General features: G+C 41.9%; 1 protein-coding gene across 7 annotated transcripts in view; it reads right to left on the reverse strand.

The window, feature by feature from the left end:
• Positions 1-26,389, reverse strand: part of abcc5 (ATP-binding cassette, sub-family C (CFTR/MRP), member 5) — a 136,149-nt gene that overhangs the window by 41,500 nt on the left and 68,260 nt on the right. For all 7 annotated transcript variants that reach the window (XR_009506872.1, XM_059944643.1, XM_059944647.1 and 4 more), the window contains 3 exons: positions 20,020-20,223; positions 17,931-18,074; positions 14,376-14,475 (listed from right to left, as the gene is read on the reverse strand). Coding sequence is in view for 6 of the 7 variants with exons in the window: in XM_059944643.1 (XP_059800626.1) it covers positions 14,376-14,475; positions 17,931-18,074; positions 20,020-20,223 (448 nt within the window). In the remaining variant the exon portion in view is untranslated. The remainder of the gene's footprint in view (positions 1-14,375; positions 14,476-17,930; positions 18,075-20,019; positions 20,224-26,389) is intronic.

The following is a 26,389-nucleotide window of genomic DNA, read 5'->3' on the forward strand; positions in this document are numbered from 1 at the left end:
TCATATTTAGGCTAATTGACAAACATGACAATATAGATGATTACATTGTGCTCAATTAAACAAAGCTTTATACTATCTCTGAAGCTGCAGTCATGTATACAAATAAACAACATCCTATTCATAATGCCCATGTGCTTTGTAGATGGTACAAAGGGTTTGTGATGTTAGTTGAGTCTTACACTGCAACACACTGACTCCTATGTTGCCATACAGCCCCAGAAATTAAGTAGCGTTCTCTGCTCAATGGGTCAGCATTCAACAGTAATGTCATTGAGCAGCAAGAGGAAATAGTTCCCCTTGTTTTTGATGGCCATTGAAGGGAACTTGAATGGCCCAACTGAAATCTGCCTGTATAATCACATTTTTAACTTCTGGTATTGTTTGTTGCCTTGGGGGATATTTGATGCCTTCTGCAAGAAAACGATAAAAATTCCTCTCCACTTGATCAGAAAACCTCTTTGAAGTAGGAATTGTAGCGTGAGTTGCAAACCGCAGGATGCAACAGGAATTAGTCACCACCACCTGGGAAAGTCGCAAGTATACGTTCAGGGCCATGTGGCCTTTATCATGGGTAGAGAAAACATGGAAAAGGTCTATGCCTTCTATCAGAGTTAGTGAAACGAATATTGAAAACTTAACCACAATGGGTAAAATATACAAGACTCTGACAGCACTTTAGCATCTTTCTCAAAGAGAACAAGATTTAGTTCACATCTATTTCCATTAATCCTGGACCTCTTAAGAATACCTCCAAGTGGGGTGGCATGGTACTGTTGCAGCCAGCATAATATTTTACAGTTCCCGTGATTAGGGTTCAGTTTCTGCTGCTTCTGTAAGGAATTTGTGTTCTGCCCGTGTCAGTATGGGTTTTCTCTATTACCCCAGATCCCTCTCATATCCCAAACACATGCATATTACTAAGTTGTGAGCATTCTACGTTAGCATCAAAACCATAGTGATATTTGCGGACAGCCCCCGGCACATACTTGGTCTGAGTTGGCTGTTGATGCAAATGATGCATTTCACTGTACACAAGATTCTACGTACATGTGACAAATAAAGCTAGTCTTTAAAGTAAGTGCAGTTTCTGCTTACTATCCTTGAAGCTACTTCCTGTGCATAGCTTACAATCTGTCACATGCAGTTTGCTAAATTGCATAATTACTGGCTACAGTAGCCATGTTCGTCAGCACGATACCATTTTATAAATAGAAGATACGTGTTATGATGTTTGCAGATGGATCCTTAGCTTCTTCATCAGGAGACCGCAGCCAGCATGGACCGGTAGTAACAGTAATAGGGAGGCATGGTAGCATAGTGGTTAGCACAATGCTTTACAGTACCAGCCATCTGAGTTCAATTCCTGTTGCTGCCTGTAAGGAGTTTATTGTCATTTAGAAACCACAACTGCAATGCAGTTAAAAAAATGAGACAACGTTTCTCCAGAAAGATATCACAAAAGCACAAGACAAAATAGACTACATCAGAAAATCCACATAACGTTTGACAATCCCCAAATCCAGAGTCTGGAGAGGCTGCTGCGTATTAATATTGCGCTACCATCTTAGCGTGTTCCCTGGAAAGGAGCTCCAAATCCACCAGACAAAACAAGACTACCCAGACACATCAAGTCAGGAGACCAACTCTACCACTAAACAAACCAAAATCTAAAGCCACAAGACCTACACAAAACCATATAGTTACAACAGTGCAAACAATACCATAATTGATTAAAAAAAAACAGGAGGTCTCAAGATGGCACTTATGGAGTGAGACTGTTTTAGGCTTCATTCCAATCCTTTTACTTTTTTCTACTTACAATCACCCCCTAATTGACCTGTTTATACCTATTCTAAAGGGGTTGATACTTATGAATTTTTTTTAACTGTTTGAATTATTTTTCAACTCGTTAAAATGTCTAAACCACAAGAAGCTAAGGAATCGAAACTGGCGAAAGAACCATTAACTTTAGAAGCAATTGTGAAACTTATGGACGAGAGACTTGAAAAACTGGAGAATAAACTAACCCCAAAGCTTTCTACGCTTGATGAAATTTTAAAGACAGTCAATGCAAAACTTCAATCACTTACACTGGATTCTCAACAACAAGAAGCAAGAACTTTAGCTCTCGAAGATGCCGCTCGCCAGAGAGTTCGTAAAATTGAAACTCCAGAACAATAGCAATCTTCAACTTCTCAACTGCTGGATCATTATAAATCTAAAATTACTGATCTTGAAAACTGGTCTCAAAGACAAAATCTCCGGATAATTGGGCTTCCGGAAAATTTTGAGAACGGTGATCTGACTGTATTTTTCTCTAAATTTTTAATGGACGTCTTCGGCTTAGAAGTTCTGGGTACCTCTCCAATAATCGACCATGCACATCGCATTTCTTGTTTTCAAACAGCTCCAGGTACAAAACCACGGCCAGTGATTCTCCGGATTCATTATCCTCATACTAAAGAACGTCTGATTCGGGCTGCCCAGAAAAAGGGTATGATCAACTTTCAAAATCTCAAATTTTGTATTCTGGAAGACTACAGTCCCGAAGTTTTGAGGGCAAGAATGGCTTTTAAATCGGTTATGTTGGAAATTCATCAGAAAGGCTACAAACAAGCACTGTTATTTCCAGCACAATTGAGAGTTACTCTCAAAGATGAGACGTCAGTTGTTCAAATCTCCAGCGGATGCTCAAAGATTCCTTGAAGAATAGTACTTTTTTCACTACGAGTTGACCAATGTATTATATTTTTACTATTTGTATTAACTTTTTTTTGTGCTAATAATTAGTCTATAGATTTAGACCTTTTATAATTTGATGATTTTTACATGATGGCTGATAGTGTACTTGTTTTACACACTTAAGATCCGTTTTTTTGGTTTATTCTGAGTTCATTATTTTTATATGATTATTCTGTTAGTTTTGAAAGTAACTCATCAGATTTTTTTTTAAAGTTTATATACACTTTTTATATCTTTAACACTTAAATATTAAGGTTTTTATAATAAACTTTTTCCTAAGATGTCGTTTCTTTTTTACATAAGACCTTAGTGCTTGGATACATCACATCCGTTTGGATGTGTCCGAACAAGATTTAGAACTTTCTTTTAAAATATTAATACAATATTATCCATTCTTGGGTTTTAATGTTTTAGTTTTTTTTCCTTTTTCTTTTAATCCTTTTATATATGTATATATGTATGTGTGTATGTGTATATATAAAACACTAATTTTATAGTTTAATCTTTGTTATACTAACCCTTTTTCAAAAAAAAAGGGTGGTTTGTGGTGTCTGTTTTTTGTACTTTTTCGTTTGAGTTGCCGTCTTGAGACATGGGGGTAAAGTTAGTATTAGTTTGCCTGCTTGTCTCTTTTTGGCTTTTTTTCTGGGGTTTTGAGGGTGGGGGAGGGGGATTCTTTTTTTTGGCTTGCTTCTTGCTTAGTTCTACTTCATGGGCTGACTCGAAACTACAAAAATGGTTGGAATGTCATAACTTCCGGTTCCTCCTTGAACTTACTTCCCTCTTCCGGATTCATGAGTTCATCTATTTCTTAACCTTATGTATTAACTGCGATAAATATTGGCAATATGGATAAGATTATTAATTTTGTTTCTTGGAATACTAATGGTCTAAATCATCCGATCAAATGGAAAAAAATATTCAAAGTATTCCACAGAATGAATGCTAATATTATCATTGTACAAGAGACTCATGTGAGGAAGGTGGATAGTCAACGATTTTTTTAGGTTTTGGAAAGGCCAACAGTATCACTCGAATTCCCAAGCCAAAGTAAGAGGCGTTTCCATTTTTATAGATTCTTCAACCTCTTTTATACACTATGAAACAATTTTGGATCCATAAGGTAGATTTTTGCTCATCACTGGTTCACTTTTTAATCAAAAAGTTGTTTTAGTTAATGTTTATGCTCCAAACTGTCCTGAATTTTTTTAAGTGCTTATTTACATCCCTTCCTAATTTAAATGAGTACATGTTGATAATGGGTGGGGATTTTAACTGTTGTTTAAATCCTTTGATGGATCGATCCAAGCTCACCCAGGTTCTTCTGAATAAATCGGTCTCTCTTATTAATTCCTTTATGGTTCATTCCGGAATTTCTGAAATTTGGCGATTCATACACCCTAACGATAAAGAATTTTCATACTTTTCTCATGTTTATCATAACTATTCAAGAATTGACTACTTCTTTATTGATCATTGTTTACTTACAGATGCTATTGATTATAAATATGATTCCATTACCATTTCTGACCATGCACCTTTGAAGCTATCTATTAAGACAACGGATTCATCTTCTAATGCTATATCTTGGAGGTTTAACTCTACTTTACTGCAGGACTCGGACTTTCTTATTCTACAGAAGAGATCTCTAGTGGAACATTCTGGGACACTTTTAAAGCATTTATTCGCGGACAGATTATTTCATACTCTGCTGGAGTTAGGAAATGAATACTGAAATATTAACATTGATCGATAAAATTAAAGAAATTGATGATTTATTCAGTGACCCCTAATAAAGAACTTTATAAAGAGAGAGTTGAACTTCAAATGGAGCATAGTTTGTTATTATCTTCTTTGATTGAAAATCAGTTAATTAAAACTAGAATCCAGTTTTATGTAAGTGGAGATAAATCTGGCAAGTTATTGGCTAATCAATTGAAAACCGCTTCGGTTAAACGACAAATCACTAAGATTCGTAAACGAGATGGCACTTTGACGATTGATCATAAAGAGATAAATAAAGCTTTTCAAAATTTTTATAATTCTTTATTATATCAATCAGAATTTGTTGAGGATTCTTCCATAATGGATGAATTTTCAAGAAAATTGAATATCCCAAAATTAACAACAGAAGATAGTGTACTTCTAGACACACCTGTTATGGAAACTGAAATAAAAGAGGCTATTTTTTCAATGAATTCAGGTAAAGCCCCTGGTCCGGATGGTTATACTGCGGAATTTTTAAAATCCTTTTCTTCTATACTCTCTCCTTGGCTTTGTAAAATTTTTTAAAGATGCATTAACTGTAGGTAAATTACCACAATCTTTTTATGATGCCTCCATTTCTCTAATTCTTAAAATTACTGAATATGCATCCTATCCGCCTGTATCCTTGCTGAATACAGATTCTAAGATTTTTACCAAAATTTTGGCCACTAGATTAGAAAATATATTACCTCAAATTATCTCTGAAGACCAGACCAGACTTATTCAAAATCATTATACATCTTTTAACATTACAAAATTAATTAATATAATTTATACTCCATCTAAAATACCAGAATGTGTCATTTCCTTAGATGCTGAAAAAGCGTTTGATAGAATGGCCATATTTATTTAATATGTTGCAGAATTTTAATTTTAGTCTGAGATTAAATTAATATATTATATATTATTATATATTATATATTATAAACCTTTGGCTTCGGTTCTTACAAATAATCAGAGATCTTTTTTTCCAGTTAATCTGTGGTACGAGGCAAGGCTGTCCTTTATTATTTGACACTGTTTTGGAACCTTTAGCCATTGCCATTTGTGAATCACCTAATATTATTGGTATTACCCGTGGGGAAGGGACTTATAAGTTATCATTATATGCTGATGATTTGTTACTATACATATCTGACCCTGAGAGATCTATTCCTGCTATTTCGTCCTTGCTTGCTCAGTTTAGTAGCTTTTCTGGTTACAAACTGAACTTTAATAAGAGTGAATTATTTCCATTAAATATGCAAGTTCCAATTTATAAACACTTACCATTTAAAGTTGTCACAGATCATTTTACTTATTTGGGTATTAAAATTACCAAGAAACATAAGGATTTATTTAAAGTTAATTTTTTACCTTTAATTGACCAAATCAACTTGTTACCAGGTGGTCCCCATTATTTTTGTCATTGGTTGGTCGAATTAATGCTATCAAGATGACAGTATTACCCAAATTTTTATATTTATTTCAAGCATTACCGATTTTTTTTCTAAATCTTTTTTTGATATTATTGACTCCAAAATAACCTTGTATGTGTGGCAGAATAAAAATCCTAGATTATGTAAAAAAAAAATTTACAGAAGCCTAAGAAGGAGGGTGATTTGGCTTTGCCAAACCTGAGATTTTACTATTGGGCAGTTAATATTCGATATTTAATATTTTGGACACAAGAATCGATTATAGCATCTGGCTCACAATGGGTAAATTTGGAATACAAATCTGTACAAGACTTCTCATTATTTTCCATTTTAGGATCTTCGCTTCCTTTTGCTTTATCTAAATTGAATAAACAAATAACTAATCCTATAGTTAAACATACATTACAAATATGGTTTCAATTTCGTAAATTCTTTGGCTTAAATAAGTTTATCTTATCAAGTCCTATTATATCTAACTTTTTTTTTAGCCCTCTTTTATGGATCAAGCCTTTGTATTATGGAAAACAAAAGGTATAACATGATTTCGTGATCTATTTTTAGATAACAGTTTTAGGTCCTTTGAACAGCTATCTAATAAATATAATTTGCCTAAAACTAATTTCTTTTTAGATAATTGCAAGTAAGAAATTTCTTGAATAATATGTTAGTTTTTTTCCAAAATTATGTCCAATGGACATTATGGAAATCTTTTTAGCTCTGAATCCTTGCCAGAAACAGCCAGAAGTATCAGAAAAAATTAAGGAATGGGAAAAAGAACTTCATTGTCTTATACCCACTGAGCAGTGGGAGAAATTTTTACAATTAGTCAACTCTTCTTCTATTTGTGCTAAACATGCCTTAATACAACTTAAGGTTGTACAATAGGGCTCACATGTCCAAGGATAAACTTGCTCGATTTTATTCTTATGTTAATCCAACCTGTGACCGATGTCATTCTGAAGTTGCTTCATTGACCCACATGCTTTGGTCCTGCCCTTGCTTGCAAAATTATTGGAAAGATATTTTCGGTACTATTTCAACAGTTCTGAATATCAAATTGCAACCACATCCTATTACTGCAAGTTTCGGCTTACCAAAGGTGGATAATAGTTGTTTATCCCCCTCAGCTCGACGGATGATTGCATTTGTTACCTTAGTGGCTACAAGATCTATCCTACTGAATTGGAAAGAAATTAATCCTCCAACTATATTTCAGTGGTTCTCTCAAACTATTTCTTGGTTGAGTTTAGAAAAAATTAGAAGTGTTGTCTTTGACCCTTCAGTTAAATTTGAAGAAACTTGGAGACCATTTATTCAACATTTTCATATGAGCTAAACTGACTTTTCCTAAACCTTACTTTTATTATCCTTAATTATTTGTATGGAGGTGCGGAGTTATTGACATTACTGTGTATATTTGACATAATGTAACGGCCCATGTTGGTTAGGTTTCTTTTCTCTTTTTTTTTGTTTTTTTTTATTTACTCCATTTTTCATAACTACACTGAGTTTGGGAGGTTATTATATATGGATTATCATCTATTTGTTAATCTATCATACTTTAAACTATTAGTTATGTACTCTCAAACTCTCTGTATTCATGTTTCATTTATGTTTGTTTAAAAATTAATAAAAAGATTTTTAAAAGATTAAAAAAAACAGACCATGGGCACAGTAAAAATAGTCCAAAGATGTTAAAAGACTATAAGTTTGAAAGAAACCACCACACAGTTTCCACAAGTCCTCAGGGTCCCGATAGACACATCCTTTGAACAAATCAGAAATGAAGCTAGAGCACTTAATCAGATGGGTATTAAAAGCCCTTATTTTAAAGGATAATAGAGTGTGTGAAAGGCCCTAAGCAGTGGTTTCATTATTGAAATGGAAAGGCTATTGATAATTTGGTTAGACGATTAAAATCAGCGTAATATTCCTATTAGCCTTACTTTACTGCAAGAAAAGGTTCGAAGCCTTTTCAATGATTGAAAAGCTGCATGTACAGCAAATGAAGGTGCTTGAGATGAAGAATTTGTTGCAAGTAGGGGTTGGTTCAATCATTTCAAAATTAGGGCAAATTTACATAATATTAAAGTGCAAGGTGAAGCAGCGAATGCTGATGTAAGTGCTGTGAGTGATTTTCCTGAAATGTTTAAAAAAATTATCGAGGGAGGTTATTTGCCAGACCAAATATTTAATGTAGATGAGTCTGGCTTAATTTGGAAAAAAAATACCTGAAAGGACCTACATTTCAAAAGAGGAAAAAAGTGCACCAGGGCATAAGGTATTGAAGGATAGGCTAACGTTATTGCTTGGGGGTAACGCATCTGGGGATTTCAAGCTCAAGCCTTTGCTTGTGTATCACTCCCTAAATCTGAAGGCACTTCGCCATATCATTAAGGCATCTCTTCCTGTTATTTGGAAGGCAAATTCATAGGCTTGGGTTACAATAGCCATCTTTGAAGATTGGTTCTTGAACCATTTTATTCCTGCTGTTGAACGTTATTGCTTGGCCAAGAAAATTCCTTTCAAGATTCTCCTTGTGCTTGACAACACACCTGGACATCCAAGTACTTTAGGTGACCTTCACCCCAATGTAAAAGTCATATTTTAACCTCCCAACACCACATCGCTACTTCGGCCCATGGATCAAGGAGTCATGGTCTCCTTTAAGGCCTATTATTTACGGTGTACCTTCTCACAAGCAGTCAGGGCTACCCAAGATGATGTGATGAGCTTAAGGGAGTTTTGGAGGGATTATAACATCTATGATGCCATCAAAAATATTGCTGATTCTTGGGATGAAGTGAAGCAGTCAAATATGAAAGGAGTATGGTTTAATTTGTGCCCCCAGTTTGCGCATGTTTCTCAGGGATTTACAGCTGATGACATTGCCAAAGCCAGGCAAGCTGTGGTTGATATTGGTAATGAACTGCAGTTAGACATCAGTGAAAATGATGTTGCAGACTTACTCAACTCCCATCCCGAAGAACTGACCAATGAAGACCTTATGGAACTACAGCTGCAGATGATAGCATTTGAGGAAAAAGACTGAACCTAGGAACTCTGGAACCGAAAAAGTTAGCTGAAGCCTTTCGTCTCATTAAAGCAGGAATGGCAAAGTTAGAGGAGCAAGATCCTAATACAGAGAGGTTCAGCATAAGTTCACTGTGCTGTTACCAAGAACCTCAGCTGCTACAAGGCCAGTTATGATGAAGAAAAAAAGAAAAGCTCTGTACGAGCCTCCCTTGATGCCTACTTCAAGAAATTGACTCCAGTAGTAAACCTGCCCTCTCCAGCAGCAGAATCACTCTCCAGCACCAGGTCCATCATCATGTTACCTCATGAATGCCCCTTCTAGTATGCATGACATCGATGCAACCGTATGTAGTTACTTTTATTATTACGGTATTATGTACAGTACTGTATTATTATGTTTAAGATGTTTTAGAGTATTTGGGTCAGCACTTGTCCCATTTAACCTGCCACAGTGCGGGTGGACTTTAGGACACAAAGCAGCTCAGGCCCGGCACCCGTGGTGTATAGTACAGTATGTACTGTATCTGTTCCATTGACGGAAAACAATCACGGTTGAAAATAAAGTGGAAATAATAAAGCCATCAGAAAGAGATGAAAAATCATCAGTCATTGGAAAAGCATTAGGCTACAGTCGGTCAATGATTGGAGCAATTTTAAAAGGATAAAGTGAGAATAATGGAGCATGTGAAAGGCCCTGCCCTGATGAAAGCTACGACTATTACTAAGCAACGCAGTGATTTAATTATTGAAATACAAATGTTTCTTAAATGTTTTATATGCATAGAAAGGTAAAATATATACTATATACTAAGACAAATGTTTGACTAACTGACGCTAAATAATACCAGATGTAGCTATTCCAATTTACATACAAATCCGACTTAAAGACGGACTCAGGAACGGAACTTGTTTGTAACCCAGGGACTGCCTGTAAAACTAAATTTTAACTGACATGACTCTTCAAATTAGGCTTGTAAATTCCCTCTATTTTGAAAAATTGATAACTTTGCTGTGACTGACAATTCTGAACCCCACACCCTGATCAGTCTTGATTTCTCCTTTTAGAATCTGCTGGTGGCTATTTCTGCCAAATTCTCTGTCCTTGGCTTGCATTCTATATCTTAAAATATATGATGGCCCTTTGAAATATAGTTCTGTAGCGGTGTGCTACACGCAGCGCTAAAATTACGACACGGAGTAGGTAACTGCAGTCGAAGGAAAAACTTTATTCGAAATCCTCAGCCTCACTTTTAAGCCTCTCTCGACCTGCCCCCCGTGGCGCAGAGGCTCCAAAGCTTTGTGCTCGCAAACCCCCGTAGGCTATCTAAATGTGAGCCGGTTCGGATGTGCCAGGAAATGGGTCGCCACATAACCCCCCCCCCCCCCCACCCGAACCAGCAATACACCCCCCAATGTCCACAGTCTGGGCCAGAACCTGCTTGGGAGGTCGGCCTCTGTGCCGAGGTGCCAGAAACTCGTCCGGTTGCGCCAGGTCCACATGGGCCGGTTTGAGGCGGTCCACCGTGAAAACCTCCTCTTTCCCCCCAACGTCCAGCACGAACGTGGACCCATTGTTCCGGAGCACCATAAACGGCCCCTCGTATGGCCGCTGCAGCGGTGGCCGATGCCCGCCCCTTCGTACGAACACAAACTTACAGTTCTGTAGGTCTTTGGGTACCGCAGGTCGGGTGCCGCCCGTGCTGTGAAGTGGGTATGAGGGCCAGGTTACCGAGCTTCTCGCGTAGTCTGCCCAGGACTGCTGCAGGATCTTCCTCTTGCCCCCGTGGGGCTGGTAGGAACTCCCCGGGGACGACCAGGGGCGCGCCGTATACCAACTCGGCCGACAAGGCATGCAGGTCGTCCTTGGGCGCTGTACGGATGCCAAGTAGGACCCAGGGAAGCTTGTCCGCCCAGTTGGCTCCTCGCAGGCGGGCCATGAGGGCCGACTTCAGGTGACGGTGGAAACGCTCCACTAGCCCGTTCGACTGTGGGTGGTAGGCAGTGGCGTGGTGCAGCTGAGTCCCCAAAAGGCTGGCCATAGCTGACCACAGGCTGGAGGTGAACTGGGCGCCTCTGTCGGAGGTAATGTGGGCTGGTACACCAAAGCGAGATATCCAGGTGGCGATCAGGGCTCGGGCGCAAGTTTCGGAGGTGGTGTCGGTGAGCGGGACCGCCTCTGGCCATCTCGTGAACCGGTCCATGATAGTCAGGAGGTGCCCACGATATCTACATGAATGTGGTCGAAACGCCTGTGGGTGGGATGGAACTGCTGCGGTGGGGCTTTGGTGTGCCGCTGCACCTTGGCCGTCTGGCAGTGCATGCACGTTTTGGCCCATTCACTGACCTGTTTGCGGAGTCCGTGCCAAACGAACCTGCTGGAAACCATCCGGACAGTTGTCCGGATGGAGGGATGCGCCAAGTTATGAATGGAGTTGAAAACACGGCGCCGCCAGGCTGTTGGGACGACGGGACGGGGCTGGCCGGTGGCGACGTCACAGAGTAGGGTCCTCTCACCTGGGCCCACGGGGAGGTCCTGGAGCTGCAAACCGGAGACTGCGGTTCTGTAACTTGGAATCTCCTCATCCGCCTGCTGTGCCTCTGCCAGTGCCTCAAAGTCTACCCCTTGGGAAAGGGCATGAACGGTAGGGTGAGAGAGCGCATCCGCCACGACATTGTCCTTACCCGAGACGTGCCGGACATCCGTCGTGTATTCAGAGATGTAGGACAGGTGGCGTTGCTGGCGGGACGACCAGGGGTCGGACGCTTTCGTAAACGCAAAGGTAAGCGGTTTGTGGTCCGTGAACGCGGTGAAGGGCCGACCTTCTAGGAAGTACCTGAAATGCCGGATTGCCAGGTAGAGCGCCAACAGTTCCCGGTCGAAAGCACTGTACTTGAGCTCGGGTGGCCGCAGGTGTTTGCTGAAAAACGCCAAGGGTTGCCAGCGACCTGCGATGAGTTGCTCCAGCACCCCACCGACTGCCGTCTTAGATGCGTCCACTGTGAGGGCGGTAGGGGCGTCCATTCTGGGATGTATTAGCATCGCGGCGTTCGCCAAAGCTTCCTTCGTTTGAACGAAAGCAGCGGCGGACTCCTCGTCCCAGGTAATGTCCTTGCTCGGACCCGACATCAGGGCGAACAGGGGGCGCATGATCCGGGCAGCTGAAGGGAGGAAGCGGCGGTAGAAATTGACCATACCTACGAATTCCTGAAGGCCTTTGATCGTGGTGGGTCGGGAAAAGTGGCGGACCGCATCTACCTTAGCGGGCAGAGGGGCTGCCCCGTCTTTAGTAATCCTGTGGCCCAGGAAGTCAATGGTATCGAGTTCGAACTGGCATTTGGCGGGGTTGATTGTAAGACCGTACTCACTCAGTCGAGCGCAGAGTTGACGGAGGTGGGACAGATGCTCCTGATGACTGCTGCTGGCTATGAGGATGTCATCCAAATAGATGAATGCGAAGTCCAGGTCCCGTCCCACCACGTCCATTAACCGCTGGAACGTCTGTGCGGCATTCTTCAGGCCGTACGGCATGCGGAGGAACTCGAAAAGGCCAAACGGGGTGATGAGAGCCGTTTTGGGGACGTCGTCAAGATGCATCGGGATTTGATGGTACCCTCGGATGAGGTCTACCTTGGAGAAGATCCGTGCGTCGTGCAGGTTTGCTGCAAAGTCCTGAATGTGCGTCACAGGGTAGCGGTCCGGTGTGGTAGTCTCGTTCAGCCTGCGGTAGTCGCCGCATGGTCTCCAGCCTCCCATCGCTTTGGGCACCATGTGCAGGGGGGAGGCCCATGGGCTGTCGGACCGCCGGATGATCCCCAATTTCTCCATTCTCTGGAACTCCTGCTTCGCCAGTCGGAGCTTGTCCGGGGGAAGCAGCCGAGCGCGGGCGTGGAAGGGTGGTCCCTGGGTCGGGATGTGGTGCTGTACGCCGTGTCTGGGCATGGCCGCTGTGAACTGTGGTGCCAGAACCGATGGGAAATCCGCCAGGACCCTGGTGAAGTCGTTGTCGAACAGCATGATGGAGCCGAGGTGAGGGGCTGGCAACTGGGCTGCACCCAGGGAGAACGTCTGAAAGGTCTCGGCGTGTACCAGTCTCTTCCTGGGCAGGTCGACCAGTAGGCTGTGAGCTCGCAAAAAATCCGCACCCAGAAGCGGTTGGGCTACGGCGGCCAGTGTGAAGTCCCACGTGAACTGGCTGGAGCCGAACTGTAGCTGCACCTGACGGGTGCCATAGGTTTCTTACTGTGCTGCCGTTCACGGCCCTCGGGGGGGGACCCGGTGCCCTGCTGCGGGTGTCGTAACTCGTCGGAGGTAAAACGCTGATCTCAGCCCCAGTATCGACCAAAAACCGGCGTCCTGACCTTCTATCCCACACATACAGGAGGCTATCCCGATGGCCAGCTGCCGTAGCCATCAGCGGCGGCTGGCCCTGGCGTTTCCCGGGAACTTGCAGGGCGGGCGACAACGGCGGGCTTCTGCACCCCACCGCTGGTGGTAGAAGCACCAGTGTTCATTGGGCCGGGGGTTGGCGGGCTCTGCGGCCGGGCCTGGACTGGTTTGCTGCTGGGAGCGTGGCTGGGAGAACTGTGCAATGGACGCCCCGCTCACCTTTTTGGCGTTCCACAGCAAGTCCACCCGGGCTTGCCGGGGGTCACTGAAATCCGCGTCGGACAGCAGCAGGTGTATGTCCTCGGGCAGCTGCTCCAGGAATGCCTGTTCAAACATGAGGCAGGGTGTGTGTCCGTTGGCGAGAGACAACATCTCATTCATTAAAGCCGATGGAGGTCTGTCGCCCAAGCTTTCCAGGTGCAGTAAACGGGCAGCCCGCTCGCGCCGTGAGAGTCCGAAAGTCCTGAGGAGCAGGGCTTTGAATTCCGTGTACTTGCCGTCTGCCGGGGGCGACTGTACGAACTCCGCGACCTGGGCCGCTGTGTCCTGGTCGAGGGAGCTCACCACGTAGTAGTAGCGGGTGTCTTCTGAGGTGATCTGGTGAACGTGGAATTGGGCTTCGGCTTGCTGGAACCATAGGTTTGGGCGCTGTGTCCAGAAACCCGGCAGTTTCAACGAAACCGCATGAACAGAGGCGGCGTCGGTCATTTCTGGTCCAAAAATCGTTTGGACCGTCGGGGTCACTAATTGTAGCGGTGTGCTACACGCAGCGCTAAAATTACGACACGGAGTCGGTAACTGCAGTCGAAGGAAAAACTTTATTCGAAATCCTCAGCCTCACTTTTAAGCCTCTCTCGACCTGCCCCCCGTGGCGCAGAGGCTCCAAAGCTCTGTGCTCGCAAACCCCTGTAGGCTATCTAATTGTGAGCCGGTTCGGATGTGCCAGGAAATGGGTCGCCACAGTTCCACATTAACAACATTAAACACTATAACTTAGAGTTCATAGAACATTCTTTTTAAAGTACCTGCTGCTTTATTCGCTTTTCTTTCCTTCTTTACTGATCCAGTCTGGCTTTTGTCTTGAGGTTTCTTCAAGGAACTGTTGGCAATTTTTTGGTTGTGTACCTTAAAAAAAACAGAATGCAAAATAGAAACAAAGACTCTCTTCAGACAAACTGGTTACTACATTATTATGATTTTTCCTAGTAAATTTACTACCAGGACAATTTAGTTTAATTTTCCTTGCAATACTATCAATATTAAAATTCATTGCATCAAGAAAATGATAGCAGCTTCTGAAGCAACTGGGCAGAGTTAAATATGGAAATTCAATACAGGTCCACAATCCCTTATCCGAAATTCTGAAATTCGAAAAGCTCCGAAAATTTTTTCGTGGAGTGTGTCATAAAGCTTGTTTAGCGCACCAACAGCTGACATCACTCAAGCTGCCAGACGTCAGTTGTGGCTCAGTGCTCGTACTGGTTACACATGCATTTGCTGTTCACTGATATTTTGTGTTCACTGTTGACTTTGTGTTAACTTCACTGTGAAAATGTCAAAAAGAGCTGCAGATACCCCTATGGGTAACAATGAGAAAAAGAGAAGGAAGCATCTATCGTTATCAATAACGCAGAAAGTGAAGCTAATGCAGAAGCTTGATCAGGGTGTGTCTGTGCAACGTCTTACTGAAGAATATGGTGTCGGAACTACCACTGTATATGATTTAAAGAAACAGAAAGACAACATGCATTTATCAGTGAGCAAGAGATTATGGCAGTTTACTCACTTAAAGAGAGATTGCTTAGACATAAACCTATGTTAATGACACTTGAAGAAGTTTTAAAAAACGCTGTCTGTCGCAGTGCTGCTTCATAACTTGAGAATCCTGTTCCTGGCCCATCGGGTACCTGTAGAGTATTTAGCTTTGTTTGCCAGAAGTAATGCAACTTAACTAGAGGTACCTGTACATACTTAGCTTAGTTTGAACCTGTATATGTCCTAGAGTATTTACGTTCTACATTTATTCCATCAAGTCATTTACCATATGTTTGACTCTGTTCATTTGAAGCTGTATATTTTTATGTTTTGTTGAATGTTTTTGTTGAAAATAAAATGTACTAGTGTATTTATGGTCTATAATTATACCACTATTTCATTTATCAGTACACCTGCCTCCAGCTCAACCCCTGGATCGGTCCGAGTCAGCATGGATTTATGAAGGGAAAATCATGCTTGACTAATCTTATGGAGTTTTTTTGAGGATGGAACTAGGAAAATGGACAAGGGAGAGCCAGTGGATGCAGTGTACCTGGACTTTCAGAAAGCTTTTGATAAAGTCCCACATAGGAGGTTAGTGGGCAAAATTAGGGCACATGGTATTGGGGGCAGAGTACTGACATGGATTGAAAATTGGCTGGCTGACAGGAAACAGAGTAGTGATTAACGGGTCCCTTTCGGAATGGCAGGCTGTGACCAGTGGGGTACCGCAAGGTTCGGTGCTGGGACCGCAGCTGTTTACAATATACATTAATGATTTAGATGAAGGGATTAAAAGTAACATTAGCAAATTTGCTGATGACACAAAGCTGAGTGGCAGTATGAAATGTCAGGAGGACGTTATGAGAATGCAGGGTGACTTGGACAGGTTGGGTGAGTGGGCAAATGTATGGCAGATGCAGTTTAATGTGGATAAGTGTGAGGTTATCCACTTTGGTGGCAAGACGAGGAAGGCAGATTACTATCTAAATGGAGTCAAGTTAGGAAAAGGGGAAGTACAATGAGATCTAGGTGTTCTTGTACATCAGTCAATGAAAGCAAGCATGCAGTGAAGAAAGCTATGGCATGTTGGCCTTCATAACAAGAGGAATTGAGTATAGGAGTAAAGAGGTCCTTCTGCAGCTGTACAGGGCCCTGGTGAGACCCCACCTGGAGTACTGTGTGCAGTTTTGGTCTCCAAATTTGAGGAAGGACATTCTTGTTATTGAGGGAGTGCAGCATCGGTTCACAAGGTTAATTCCCGGAATGGCGGGACTGTCATAATTTTAAAGTTTTGGAGCGACTGGGCTTGTATACACTGGAATTTAGGATGAGAGGGGATCTGATTGAAACATATAAGATTATTAAGGGATTGGACACACTGGAGGCAGGAAGCAAGTTCCCGCTGATGGGTGAGTCCAGAACTAGAGGCTACAGTTTAAGAATAAGGGGTAGGCCATTTAGAACAGAGATGTGTTAAAACCTTTTCACCCAGAGTGTGGTGGATATGTGGAATGCTCTGCCCAGAAGGCAGTGGAGGCCAAGTCTCTGGATGCATTCAAAAGAGAGTTAGATAGAGCTCTTATAGATAGCAGGGTCAAGGGATATGGGGAGAGAGCAGGAACGGGGTACTGATTGTGTATGATCAGCCATGATCACAGTGAATGGTGGTGCTGGCTAGAAGGGCCAAATGGCCTACTCCTACACCTACTGTCTATATTACTCTATAAATAAACTGTAAAAGCATTTATAAAAGAGTGCAGATCGGGAAAACCCGGAAGTTCTCTCTCCAGCATTTGTTGTTTGAGCATGTAGAGACTTTTTTCTTGTCATTATTCCCTAAGCAATACAATATAACAACTACTTATATAGCATTTACATAGTATTAGGTATTATAAGTAATCTAGAGATGATTTAAAGTATATGGGAGGATGTGCGTAGGTGCGTAGGTCCGGAGTTCCCTCGGGTCCTAAAGTCTACCCACACTGAGACAGGTTAATTATCAATATCATTATCAACTTTCTGAAATCCGAAAAATTCTGAATTCCGAAATGCAACTGGCCCCAAGGATTTCGGATAACGGACTGTGGACCTGCATCTGCTTGTTCTGAATTTCCACATACAGACATTGTCTTGCTCTCTGAGAGTACATTACTTTACAAACTTTTCCCTAATATTCAAAGGAAATGACAAACTAAGGAAAAAACGATGTATTTATAAATTATTGTTGAGGTAGCTTAAAAGTGTTATGCTTTACTATGTGAGGTGTGATTAGGTTTGAGAGAAATATTCAAAAATTATCAGTCCAAAACTCTCAGCCCAAAACATGTGTGGATTTTAATTCCTTAATAAATATTAAAATAACAAACATGAAAATAAAAATTCACTGAACTTTGTGATATGGTTCAGGAAATTCTCACTGGAAAAAGAGCCCATTCTACAGAGACTGCTATGTATTTTTGTAGGTGGGTTTGTGAAGTTCTCTTCTATCCACAGATCAAATTCTTCACATTTTAAATTCAAAGAAAGCATTAACTGGTAATATCTTAAACTGATAATGTTTGTGTTTTTATTCATGCACTAGCACATTCTTCATCACTTTTAATTCTTAATTTCACTGCCACATAAATCTTAAATGTCTGGGATGACAAAAAGGGAAAATCATTATGTACTGAGCTATCACACTCCTCTCAAATTAGTCAAGTAGTCATTATGATCACCTGATTAGTCAGATGAAACTTGCAAGATCACTTGCCACATAAAAGGTGAAAATACAGAGATCCTATACATATCTTAAACATTAGTAGGTGATGCAATAAAATTACCTCAATATGTGGAGTGTCTCCCAGCTGTAGATTATTGAACATTGCTGCATAATCTCCATTCAAGATTATTAAATCTTCATGAGACCCCCTCTCAGTTATACAACCGTCCTTCATTAACAGTACTTCATCACAGTTGACCAAATACTGCTCAGGATAGGCAGACAAAAAATTAGTTTTTTTCTGCAGCTTTATATTTCACTTAAGATTCTTTCATCAACCTCTCAAATGTTGAAGAATATTTTAGGGGTCAGAACATATTACTGCATAGATCTGCTAGTACAATACTAAACAGAAAACTCCACTTACTTCCTTTGTAAAATTAAAAACACAGAAATTTACTAGTTTTAAGTTTACCCATGAAGCACAAAACAATCATCATATTTTGTTTTCTTTCTTTCCATCCATCCATCTCCGCTTGGCCTATAGTCCCATATTCTTTCCAATATATATCCTTGAAAAAATATTTCTGATCAAAATGAAAACTTTGAATTTTAATGTTAATTCATTAGGTTTGAAAATTAATATAACAGACAACTCTCCACTGGACATCTTTGATCATTAAATTAATTTTTGGCCTGGGGGGGGGGCAATGAGATTTGATGGGGGAAAATTACTTCAAAGTTAAAAAGAACCGCATAGCTAGTCGTCCAACCGGAAAAAATAACAGAACAAAGAAAGCAATAATATGGAAAGGAATCAGAACAAGTATTACAGAAGTCAGTGAAATAAATAAGATATGTTTTCAATTGTATTAGAATTGACCAAATAATGTAGCAGCTTGAGGTTTAACTACATTACATTGCCAATGTTCTGCTGTACATTCATCCAAACTGTTCATATAATAATGAAATGTATGAAAAATGCAGTTCAAAGGACTTACATTTCAAGCCAGCTTCCAGTGATCAAGTTTCTGTCATGGTAGGCTATCAAGGCAAGACTGCAATGCTTCGCAAAAGCATGCAGAATGTTTTACGTCACTACTCTGCAAATTGTATTGAACCAAACCTGATATTTTAAAATGTCTAAGAATTAGGCACAAAATAACTTGTTGTTTTTTAAACTTTTTTTCTGAAGGGATTAGCTACATTGGGAGATAAAGCAAGATGTACTTTAATGACGCAAGTCCAAACACTTAGCTTATATCTAGATTACAAATATCTTTAGTTTAGCACAAGGATAATTTTCCAGTTCACGTCAGCTAATTGTTATTTCTCCTTAAATTAGATGACTGAGTGTAACAGAGTATTTTGAAAACATAATTTCATTCAATATACCTTTTTGATGCAACAGATCAAAATTATGAGAAGAAATTATTATTTTGGTGTTCAACATTTACCTACTGACTACTTGAAGATTATAAAGCTGCATTACACTACATCTAGGCTTGCACATTTAACTACGTACTTAAGGTACAACCATCTTCTGCAATTTTATATGCTGAAAACAATGATCCAAGGATCATAGAATGTCCATATTCTCCTTCCTTTCAAAATATTGAGACAAAAAGCACAACTGTCATCATGATAAAAAAAAAGTTTTCTTCAGTGTCATTGACACTGTGCGTAAAGGGTTCTGTTAATGAAAAGAAAAGTTTTGTTGCTTCTTGGCATTCTCAGCAAAATCCAGACAGGACTGTGTCAAGAATAGCTGATTAGGACTTGCCCCTGACAGGAGTTGGTGACTGTCTGGTGGAAGCATCATTTGCATCATATTAAGGTCTTTCAATATATTCTCTTCAAAATCTTAAAATTAAGTTTTTTCTTCAATATTGAACATTTGTTTTTCATTCTACTGCTGTCCTTTAATGCTTGTGCACTCAAAATGCAATTCTATTCCCATAAGAGTCTATCTATTGCTTAAGTATCAACTAACCCCTATTCACCCATGAATGAGCTACTTTATCTTTATTTAAAAACATACTATATTTTGATAAACACATGCCAAATAATCAAGCAGGTAAAAGTAAGCAGCATTACAGTGAATATCATTTCAGAATCTTCCTTTGATCAAAAAGGGAATTTTAATCATTATATGCCTGATTAAAATTTCAGTATGGTGAACATAGATACATTTCGATGATCTAAATTACCTGAAGCTGGTGAGTGATAAACAGAACAGTCTTCAAATTTAGTTGCTTTTTAATTGCATTGTTGAAGATGTGATTCCCAACATGAGCATCCAGTGCACTGAGTGGATCATCCAAGATATAAATGCTTTTGTCACTGTACAAGGCACGCGCTAAACTTATTCTCTGGCGTTGTCCTCCACTCAAGTTAGCCCCGTGTTCACCCACCTGTATATGCCATCCAAGTGGTGGAAAATTATCAGCACATTGGCTAAAAAAAATTTACAAGTTTCTATACTAAGACAGCAACTTATGGATTGTCTCTGGGTATTTGTTTAGAACTTACCGTACTTTCTGAAGAACAAACAAGTATCATTCTAAATTCAATTACATGTGAACACAAAAGTGAGATTTTGATAATACTTTGAACTGTTCAACTTTATAATTTATTATGTCACTTTTAATTTAGAGATACAGGTGTCTCCTCCCCCTTTACAAAGGTAGAGCGTTCCTATAAAACCTTTCTTAAGCCAAAATGGCGTAAAGTGAAGAACCATTAATTTATATGGGAAAAATTTTCATAAAAGTGAAAATCCTCTTTTGTTAAATATTTTGTTAAGGCTAGATTTTCATCTCTTAAATCATCCCAAACTACGTTGTTAGCTGTGTTCCTTTCCTCAACTCATTCCTTGATCACCTATAACCAACAAATTAAATGTAGTTGTCCTTGAAAATTAGTCAACCTTCAAAAACTGCATGGGAGCAGCTTAATCATCCCAAAGTCAATTGGGATGGCAACATGATTAAGGGCAGGGAAAACAAAGTGTTTTCAAAATATGTCCAAGACTTTTTTAAAAGAATAAAATGTTTTTAGTCCAATGACAATGAAGGCACTGGTGGATCTGACTATGGGCAATAAAGTGAGTTGAGTGCACAGAGTTTTGTTAGATTTTTTTTTAAGGAGAGATTGATCATGACATCCCAAGATTTCGAGTAGCTACAAAAAAAAATCTAAAGCAAAAATAATTAATTGGAAGACAAATTTCAATAGTATTGAGAATGGCCTAGCTAAGCTGGAAACACAAAAAAAGGCAGGTAAGCAAATAAAACCGAAGAATTGGTTGCCTTAAGGACGGGATAGCTCACATATAGTTTTAGTACAATTTCATGAGGAACAAGAAAGTTCAAAGCTCCCTGGATAATGAAGGAGATAAAGAAAGACAAAGCAAAATAAGGCAATGTATTATGTATAGGGTTGCAAAAGTGATGTGAACCACGCAAATTACAAAACAATAAGAGGGGGTGTGAAATTAAATAAGTGAAGAATATGAGAAAAAAATTGCCAATGTAAATGAGAAACCACAAGTTTTCTATCGGTAAATATTTAAAAAGCTTCTACACAGAGATATTAGGACAAAAATTGTCTTCCACAATCTTCATTGTGGAAGACACCAGCATTGTGCCAGATGTTAAAGGGTGCGAGGGAAGAGAGGTGAGTGCAGTTACTATTACAATGGAGCACAAAAAGCTGAAAGACTTAAGAGTACATAAGTCGCTGCACTCTACGATTCTGAAAGAGGGAGAGGTAGAGATTGTGGTGGTATTGGTTATGATCTTTCAAAAATCATTTGACTCTGGCATGGTGCCAGAGGACTGGAAAATTGCAAATGTCACCCTACTCTAAGAAAGGAGGAAGACAGCAGAAAGGAAATTATAGACTAGTTAGCCTGTCCTCAGTAGTTGGGAAGATGTTGCAGCCAATTGTTAAACATGAAGTTATGGAGTACCTGGTGATACAGAAGAAGATAGGACAAAGTCAGCATGGTTTCCTTAAGAGAAAGTCTTGTCTGATGAACCTGTTGGAATTCCTTGAGAAGATTCAAGTAGGATAGATAAAGGGTATGCAGTGAATATTGTATTTTTGGACTTTTAGAAGGTCTTTGACAAGCTGCCACACATTAGACTGCTTATAAAGTTAAGAGCCCATGGTATTACAGGAAAGTTACTGACATGGTTAGAGCATTGGCTGATTAGTAGAAGACAGTGAGTGGGAATAAAATAATCCTTTTCTGGTTGGCTGCCAGTGACTAGTGGTGTTCCTCAGGTATCTGTGTTGGGACTGCTTCTTTTTATGCAGTATATCAACGATTTTGATGATGGAATAGATGGCTTTATTGCCAAGCTTGTAGATGATACAAAGCTTGGTGGAGGGGCAGGTAGTGTTGAAGAAACAGGAAAGTTGCAGAAAGTCTTGGACGGGCTGGAAAGTGGTAAATGAAATACAATGTTGGAAAATGCATGGTCATGCACTGCGGGGAAACATGCAGGCTGTTTTCTGAACGGTGAAAAAATTCAGAAATGTAAGATGCAAAGGGACTTGGGAGTCCTTGTGCAGAACATCCTAAAGGTTAACTTGCAGGTAGAGTTGGTGGTGAGGAAGGCAAATAAAATCTCAGCATTAATTTCAAGTTAGAGGAACATCATCTTATATTCCATTTGGATAGCCTCCAGCCTGATGGCATGAACACTGATTTCACAAACTTCTGGTAATGCCCCCTACCCTCCTCTCCTTCACCACTTCCCATCTCCTTTTCCCTCTCTCACCTTATCCGCTTGCCTGCCTATCACCTCCTTCTGGTGCACCTCCCCCTTTTCTTTCTTTCAGGATCTTGTTATTTTCACCCATCAACTTCTCAGCTCTTTACTTCATCTTCCCTTCAGATTTCACCTTGTGTTTCTTTCTTCCCGCTCCCTATCTTTTAAATCTACTCCTCAGCTTTTTTTTCATCCAGTCCTACCAAAGGGTTTTGGCCAGAAACATTGACAGTACTCTTTTCCATAGATGCTGCCTGGCCTGCAGAGTTCCTCCAGCATTTTGTGTGTGTTGTCGGATTTCCAGCATCTGCAGATTTTCTCTTGTTTGTGATTCATTTCAAGAGGTCTAGAATACAAGAGCAGGGATGTGATACTGAAACTTTATAAGGCACATCTTTTCTTAGATGAGGACCTCAAAATTGTGAACGGTTTTGGGATCCTCAGCTGAGAAAAGCTATGTGGGTATTGGAGAGGGTTCAGAGGAGGTTCACAAGGATGATTCCAGGAATGAAAGAGTTGTCATGTGAGGAGCGTTTGATGGTTCTGGGTCCGTACTCGCTGGAATTTTGCAGGATGAAGGGGGACTTCATTGAAACCTTTTAAACGTTGAAAGGCCTAGACAGAGTAGATGTGGAAAGGATGTTTCCCATGGTGGTGGAGTCCAGGACAAGTGGGCACAGCCTGAAGGTTAGAGGGGTGTCCATTTAAAACAGAAATGCAGAGACATTTCTTTAGCTAGAAAGTAGTTAATTTTTGGAATTTGTTACTTCAGGCAGGGTTACTTCAGGAGGCCGGGTTGCTGGGTGTATTTAAGACCAAGATTGATAGGTTCTTGATTGGACACAGCATCAATGATTACATGGAGAAGGCTGGGGACTCAGGTTGAGGAGGGAAAAAACGATCAGCCATGATTGAATGGCAGAGCAGACTTGAAAGGCCAAATGGTTTAATTCGGCTCCTATATCTTATGATCTAAAAATAGGAATTACACAATATTTAGTGAGTATTTTACATCAATCCTTCCAAACTGATAGCCAAAATGGAGATAGCAAAGTCACTTTAACAGAGGTATTGGAAAAGTTGGCTGATGTTAAAGCGGTTAAGACACATCCTAGGATTTTGGGGAAGCAAACAAAATAATCACAGGGACATTGGCAATAATCTGTTAGTACTCCTTGGATAGAGGATAGTGCCAGAGGACTGGAGTTGCAAATGTTACTCCCCAAATCAAAGAAAAAGTGATAAGGATAAGTGCAACTGCAGGCCAGTCAGCTTAATCACAGTGGTGGGAAAGCTTTTAGAAATGCTGATTTGGGAACTGATTGATAATGACCTGGAGGAAAATGAATCAATTATGGCAGATGATTGCAGATTTGTTAGGGCCAAATTTCGCTTAACAAATTTGACAGAATATTTTGATACGGACGATTATGTGCTAAGCTGGTGGGTTGAGGCGAGGACTATCCCTGGTGGGTGAGTGAGAGAATGGGGTGAGGGCAGACATGCCCAAAATGGCCGAGATGCAGTTGAGGGCAGCATTGATGGTGGAGGAAAGGAAGCACCTTTCTTTGGAGGAGGAGGACATCTCCTTCATTCTGGAATGAAAAGCCTCCTCCTGAGAGCAGATGTGGTAGTGACGGAGGAATTGAGAGAAGGGGATAGCAGTTTTAGAAGTAGCAGAGTGGGAAGGGGTATTGTCCAGGTAGCTGTGAGAGTCAGTGGTTTTATAATAGATATCAATAGCTGTCTCCAGAGATAGAGACAGAGAGATTGAGAAAGGGGAGGGAGGTGTTGGAAATGTACCAGTGCGGCGACTCACTTCCTAGCGCACTCGAACCGGCTCACAAATAGCCAGCGCGCCGGCACAAAGGCCAGTCCCAAAAGGGCACCAGGTCTGCTTCACCAACAAAGGGAAAAGCCTGCGGGGGATTGTGAGTACGTGCCCCTACAGCATCCGCACCCGGGGAGGGCGGGATCAGGGAGGCTTTAAAACAAGGATGTGAAGTTTGAATAAAATCTTTCTTTAACTGCAGTTTACCGACTCCGTGTCGTTATTTTAGCGCTGCGTGTAGCACACCGCTACAATTGGTGACCCCGACAGTCCAAATGATTTTTGGACGCTGCATCTGTTCATGTGGTTTCATTGAAACTGCCAAGCTTCTGGATGCTGCGACCTCACCTATGGTTTCAGCAAGCAGAAGCCCAATTCCACGTTTGGTAGATAACCTCAGAGGACACACGTTACTACTACGTGGTGAGCTCCCTCGACCAGGACACAGCGGCCCAGGTTGAGGAGTTCGTATAGTCTCCCCCAGCGGACAGCAAGTACACGGAATTCAAAGCCCTGCTCATAAGGACTTTTGGACTCTCACGGCGCGAGCGGGCGGCCCGTTTACTGTACCTGGCTGGCTTGGGAGACAGACCTCCATTGGCTTTAATGAATGAGATGTCTCTGGCCGGTGGACACAAACCCTGCCTCATGTTTGAGCAGGCATTCCTGGAGCGCCTGCTGCTGTCCGACGCGGATTTCAAAGACCCCCGGAAGGTGGCAGCCTGGGCGGACTTGCTGTGGAATGCCAAGAAGGAGAGTGGGGCGTCCGTCGCACAGATCAGCAGGCCACGCTCCCAGCAGCAAACCAGACCAGGCCCAGCCACAGAGCTCGCTAACCCCAGAGGCAAGGGTGAGGAGACCAACGAACAATGGTGCTTCTACCACCAGCGGTGCGGCGCAGAAGCCCGCCCTGCAAGTTCCCGGGAAATGCCAGGGCCAGCCGCCGTTGATGGCTACGGCTGCTGGCCATCGGGATAGCCTCCTGTATGTGTGGGACAAGAGGTCGGGACGCGGTTTTTTGGTCGACACCGGTAGCGAGATCAGCGTCTTACCTCCGACAAGTTATGACACCCACAACAGGGCACCGGGTCCCCCTCTGAGGGCCGTGAACAGCAGCACAGTAAGGACCTATGGCACCCATACGGTGCAACTACAGTTCGGCTCCAGCAGGTTCACACTGGACTTCACATTGGCCGCCGTAGCCCAACCGTTTCTGGGTGCGGATTTTTTGCAGTCTCACAGCTTGCTGGTTGACCTGCCGAGGCAGACTGGTCCACGCCGAGACCTTTCAGACGTTCTCCCTGGGAGAAGCCCAGTTGCCAGCCCCACACCTCAACTCCATCACGCTGTCCGACAACGACTTCACCAGGGTCCTGGCGGATTTCCCATCGGTTCTGGCACTGCAGTTCACAGCAACCATGCCCCGACACGGCGTACAGCACCTCATCCCGACCCAGGGACCACCCCTCCACGCTCGCGCTCGGCGGCTTCCTCCAGACAAGCTCCGACTGGCGAAGGTGGAGTTCAAGAGGATGGAGGAATTGGGGATCTTCCGGTGGTCCCACAGCCCATGGGCCTCCCCCCTGCACATGGTGCCGAAGGCGACAGGGGGCTGGAGACCATGCGGCGACTACCGCAGGCTGAATGAGGCTACCACACCAGACCGTTACCCTGTGCCGCACATTCAGGACTTTGCAGCAAAGCTGCACGGCGCACAGATCTCCAAGGTAGACCTTGTCCGGGGATACCATCAAATCCCGATGCATCCAGATGACGTCCCCAAGATGGCTCTCATCACCCCATTCGGCCTTTTCAAGTTCCTCCGCATGCCGTTCGGCCTGAAGAATGCTGCACAGACGTCCCAGCGGTTAGTGGACGCGGTGGGACGCGACCTGGACTTCGCATTCATCTATTTGGACGACATCCTCATAGCCAGCAGCAGTCGTCAGGAGCATCTGTCCCACCTCC

Source organism: Hypanus sabinus, chromosome 2 (assembly GCF_030144855.1).
Source record: "Hypanus sabinus isolate sHypSab1 chromosome 2, sHypSab1.hap1, whole genome shotgun sequence".
In the NCBI taxonomy this organism is placed as follows: Eukaryota; Metazoa; Chordata; class Chondrichthyes; order Myliobatiformes; family Dasyatidae; genus Hypanus; species Hypanus sabinus.